General features: G+C 53.0%; 1 protein-coding gene across 1 annotated transcript; it reads left to right on the forward strand.

Moving 5' to 3' along the window:
- The first annotated feature begins 637 nt into the window (after positions 1 to 637).
- Positions 638 to 5,212, forward strand: Bdkrb2 (bradykinin receptor B2). The gene is made up of 2 exons (XM_051151008.1): positions 638 to 737; positions 3,435 to 5,212. Exons 1-2 carry the CDS (start codon positions 664 to 666, stop codon positions 4,540 to 4,542), a joined length of 1,182 nt encoding a protein of 393 aa, XP_051006965.1. The 5' UTR covers positions 638 to 663; the 3' UTR covers positions 4,543 to 5,212.
- Positions 5,213 to 5,519: the final 307 nt, after the last annotated feature.

The raw sequence follows: 5,519 nt of genomic DNA on the forward strand, positions 1-5,519 counted from the left end.
ATGAGCCATCTGGAGACACAGCCAAGCTATTGGCCTTGTCTTTGATGTTGGATGGGCGAGCCTTAGTGACTCTTTGACTGGCACCTCTCTTTTCCACAGCCTGAGTGTAGACCCTGCACCTGCACCCAGCATATGCACCTGCACTCAGCCTGTGCACCTGCATTCACCATGTGTACCTGCACTCACCATGTGCACCTGTATTCAGCATGTGCACCTGCACTCAGCATGTGCACCTGCACTCACCATATGTACCTGCACTCACCATGTGCACCTGCACTTACCATGTGCACCTGCATGCAGCATGTGCATCTGCATGCAGCATGGGTTAAGTATTTATTTGTCCAGAGAAGGCCCTAGACTCCATCTTGTGTGCTCATGGAGGGTGTGATTATTTTTTTATGTGTATGTCTACATACCACATGTGTGTCTGGTGTCTTGGAGGCCAGAAATAGATGTCAGATCCCCTGGAACTGGAGTCACAGTCAGTTGTGAACTACCATGTGGGTGCTGGGAATTGAACCCAGGTCTTCTGTAAGAGCATCCCGTGCTCTTAACCACTTGAGTCATCTCTCCAGTCCAGAGATGTGTGTTTTGACCATCACAGCTAACAGTGTTTTCTGCTCTGCTTCCCAGGAGCCTCACTCATCTTTGTCCTGAGTCCAAATGCCCTATTCTTGGAAGCGACCCATGCTCCTATCTGTGCATGAGGACCCCGTGCCCACCACGGCCTCTTTGGGGTAAGTCAAGGGATCTTCTGTTCATGATCACTTAGGTCTCCAGGATGGCAGCATCCTGTGTGGACCATGGTCAAAGGGGCACTTCCCGTTAGGCCTCAAGACCAATGCTTTCAGTCTTAGTCCTCATGGTAGGCTTTTGTGGGACTCGGGGAGGACATGAGGACACATCATCACAGGTGAGCTGTCCGAAAACACAAACTTGGAAAAGAAGGTAAAAGAATCAAACTTTGGCAGCAGTGCCCAACAGATCGGTGAAGTCTAAGTCGTCGTCACCATGGAAATGACATCGGCTGGAGGACAGGACATTAGGGGAAGGCTTGGGGGAAACGAGCCAGAGTAGAGCCAGGAGACCGGGCCTCCATCCTGAGGGACCGATGCTGGTGGAACAGCATCCTAACCTACTGCCCCAGCAGGCCACGGAGAACTGTCCCCATAGCTCCTGATGCTCCTGGTACTCCTGCGGTTTTTCAGAGTGCTAGCCCATGGAATGATCACTCCAATGGCATTGCTTGAGTCTCTAGCACCCCCAAGCTGCTGCTACGAACATGGGCTCTCTATGTCTACAGAATTAGGGCAAAGGGTTGGAATGAAGGCATCTGGAATATTCCAAAAGAAGCTGCCTATTCCACGAGTCAGGGTGCAGGGCAGCCTGCAGGCACCCTAACCCTGCTTCATAATGCTGGGCTCAGCTGGAAAAGACCACACCATGGGAGCAGAGACAATGCAGGCTACACTGGGTTTGACAAATCCACTTGTACCCAAGGGTGTCTGGCTTCCCACAGCCAGCACTCTGTGAGGCTGGGAAGATGTTGCAATGCGTCCCAGTCCACACCTAGGAATTCACATGTCATTAAAGTCACTGTGGGTCAGTCAGTAGGTCACTAAGCCCACCCACACCCCTGGGAAGAAGAATTAGAGTCTCCGTTCCAGGAGTTGTATCAGAGAATTTTTTTGGAGAAAGGCATCTTTCCAGAGCAGACATCTTAACCCCTTGGTCCATCCATAACATCCCTGGGGCAAAACAATGAAGCCCTGCTTGGCTTCTCTCACCTAGTCTCACCTGTTGTATCGCCCACTCACCCCTCTCTTATCAAGACCACCTTCCAAGCTTTAATCTCACCCTTCATGATCCCAAAATGGACTTGAGAAGGGGCATGGCTCCACCCTTGCCTGCTTTGCTCTCCCACATCCTCAGGCCTTTTAAAAACTCCTTTGGGACCCACCAGACCCCTGACGATGGTGGTGATGGAGGTGATGGTGGTTGTGATAATGATGTTGGTGATGGAGGTGATGGTGGTGGTGGTTGTGGTAATGATGGTGGTGATGGAAGTGATGATGGTTGTGATGATGATGATGGTGGTGGTGATGGAGGTGATGGTGGTTGTGATAATGATGTTGGTGATGGAGATGGTGGTGGTGGTGATGGAGGTGATGGTGGTTGTGATAATGATGCTGGTGATGGAAGTGGTGGTGGTTGTGATAATGATGGTGGTGATGGAGGTGATGATTGTGATAATTATGGTGGTGATGGAGATGATGGTGGTGGTGGATCTATGCCCTCCTGAAATCACCACCTACCTAGTATGCATCACACATGAGCCCATGGCTGTTAGGAGTAAAGCAGGTGACCATGGGCCTCCTTATCCGCATGGGAGCCAAAGGACTCCAGACACCTCAGGGTCGGAACTGAATCACCCATGAGTCACAGGCCCCAGTCTGGCACTAGCATGGCACCAGCCCAAAAGAGACTCTGAGGCTTTTCCTGGAAAATGCAAGGATATTGAACAGAACCTTCTCACATATACCGCCTAGTGCTTCCTCTCCCCTGCCCAGCAGCATCTCTCGATGAAGGGTTCACTTCGCTTCTCCCACCACCCGCTTCTCAGGTGTCATGCTAGTCACGCTTGCCTCCCGGGTGTGCATTAGGCATTAATGTACCTTCACAGTCATGCTTTGATTATTATTCCCATTTCACTGGTTAGGGGGTGCAGAGACATTCAGTAACTGTCTGAGACCGTGCAGTTAACAGATAAAAGAGCCAGGATTTGAAGCCAGGAGGACTGGTCCAAAGCCTCACCGTTCCTCTCCCCACACAACCTCTACTCACCTCCGCCATGCTTTGCTTCCATGCCCAGTGAACACGGGCGTAAGGTGCTCCCTCTGCCAGAAGACACAGGTTGTCCAGGGCAACAGTTGTGGTCTTGAGGCCCAGGCTTCAGTCTCTCCACCTGACATGACGTGGCTGCTCTGAGAAGCTGACAGGATGACAGTCCCTTAGGGAAGAGGCATGAGAAGGGAGTGCACACATCATCTCATGATGGAAGCCTCAGGAATCCAGGCATGGGACTCACAACTGTTGGTGTAGCCCAGGGAAGGAGTCTTACAGAGCTCAGACCAAGAAATGTCATGTCTCTTTGGTTCTACAAGCAGAGGGCCTCTCAGTGGGCTGGAGAGTCAAATGTCCCCTAGTGCTGCCCACAGAGGAACTGGAGTCTCGCCACCTTGCACATCCTCGCTGCCCTGGGGGAGCCATTAGCTGAGTGGTGGACTTTTTGGTCCACATCACCTTCTGTGCTCCTTTCTTCTCCTTCCCCTTCCCCTTCCTTCCCACCCCTCCCTCCCCCTCTCTTTCCCCTCTCCTCCCCCCTTTCCCCTGAGGCCTGAAAGTACAACTGTCTTTTCTCCACTTTCTTTCAGCATCGAAATGTTCAACATCAGCGCACAAGTCCTCGGGTCTGCTCTCAACAGGACCCTTTCAGAGGACAACTGCCTGAACCCCGAGTGGTGGAGCTGGCTCAATGCCACCCAGGCCCCCTTCCTTTGGGTCCTCTTCCTGCTGGCAGCACTGGAGAACATCTTCGTTCTCAGTGTGTTCTGTCTGCATAAGAACAGCTGCACTGTGGCAGAGATCTACCTGGGCAACCTGGCCGCCGCGGACCTCCTCCTGGCCTGCGGACTGCCCTTCTGGGCCATCACCATCGCCAATAACTTTGACTGGCTGTTCGGAGAGTTGCTGTGCCGCGTGGTGAACACCATGGTCTACATGAACCTCTACAGCAGCATTTGCTTCCTGATGCTTGTGAGTATTGACCGCTACTTGGCACTGGTGAAGACCATGTCCATGGGCCGGATGCGTGGAGTGCGCTGGGCCAAACTCTACAGCCTGGTGATCTGGGTCTGTACATTGCTTCTCAGTTCACCCATGCTGGTGTTCAGGACCATGATGGACTACAGAGAAGAGGGTTACAACGTCACAGCCTGTGTCATCCTCTACCCGTCCCACACCTGGGAAGTGTTCACCAACGTGCTGCTAAATCTAGTGGGCTTCCTCCTGCCCCTGAGCGTCATCACCTTCTGCACGGTGCACATCCTGCGCGTGCTGAGGAACAATGAGATGAAGAAATTCAAGGAGGTCCAGACGGAGAGGAAGGCCACTGTCCTGGTGCTGGCTGTCCTGGGGCTCTTTGTGCTGTGTTGGGTGCCTTTCCAGATCAGTACCTTCCTGGACACGCTGCTGCGTCTCGGCATCCTCTCAGGATGCTGGGCCCAGACCTCGGTGGACATCATCACGCAGATCAGTTCCTACGTGGCCTACAGCAACAGCTGCCTCAACCCGCTGGTGTATGTGATCGTGGGCAAGCGCTTCCGGAAAAAGTCCCGAGAGGTGTACCAGGCAGTGTGCCGGAGGGGAGGCTGCATGGGAGAACCTATCCAGACGGAGAGCTCCCTGGGGACTCTGAGGACCTCTATCTCAGTGGAACGCCACATCCACAAGTTGCAGGACTGGACAGGGGACAGACAGTGAACAGAGGCCCACCAGGCAGGACTACAGCCAAGTGTGTGAGGACTGGTGGGACCTGAGCTCCTCAGCCTGAGTGCAGGGAGGAGCTTGAAGCATCCTAGGCAGCCCCTGGGAAACAGGCAGATGATTTCAGTCCTGTCTCATGGAATGGGCATGCTGTTAGGAGTGGGTAGGTACCCTGGAACACAGCAGGATTTTTCTTATTGGCTGGTACTCTAGAGCCCCATGAGTGGAGGGGTCCTGGGGAACAGATAGGGGGGGGTCACCACACTTCCTTCCCTTTGGGGGAAGTACAGCTCTCCAGGAAAACTGCTGCCAGCTTTGGCCCTGTGGCTACATGCAGAGGAGGCCTGGCTGCCTCAATTCCCAGTTTCGTTCGTTTAAGATTTATTGGTCCTTCTGAAAGTTAAGTTGTGAAGAGCCCTAGTAAGAACCCAGAAACTGGGATTCTGTGGCTCTCTCGCCCGTGGACAAGGTGGACAGCCCTAAAGAAAAACCCCAACCCTTTTGTAACACTTGCTGAATATAAGGCCTTGGACACTGTGGACAAGAGTAAGGAAACACACAGTGCAATCTGTCTTACAGAAACCCTAACCTAAGTGGAGAGTGCCTAGGACCTTGCAGTCCCTAGAAGGCTGTGGACGGTATGTCTGTCAGAGCAAGGAGCTGAAAGAGAAGAGGAAAGCATACGGCCTAGAGGACCCAGTAGCCCCGAATACAGTGGCCTGTCCCCTGCCTCCACTTCCTCTGCTGAATGTGAGGGGGTCTTGTGCTTTGGAAAGTGAGGCATCAGAGCACACATCACGTGGACACACATCAGAGCACACATCACGTGGACACATAGACATCAAAACATGCATCACACAAAGACTCTTGGCACAGAGAAAGTCACTCGGGCTCAGGAACTACTCTGTGGGGAATAGGCAGTGTTGCAAGGCACAGGATCTGCCAGCAGATGTCTGAGACCCTCACTTCCTTCC

Source organism: Acomys russatus, chromosome 1, assembly GCF_903995435.1.
Source record: "Acomys russatus chromosome 1, mAcoRus1.1, whole genome shotgun sequence".
Taxonomy (NCBI): Eukaryota; Metazoa; Chordata; class Mammalia; order Rodentia; family Muridae; genus Acomys; species Acomys russatus.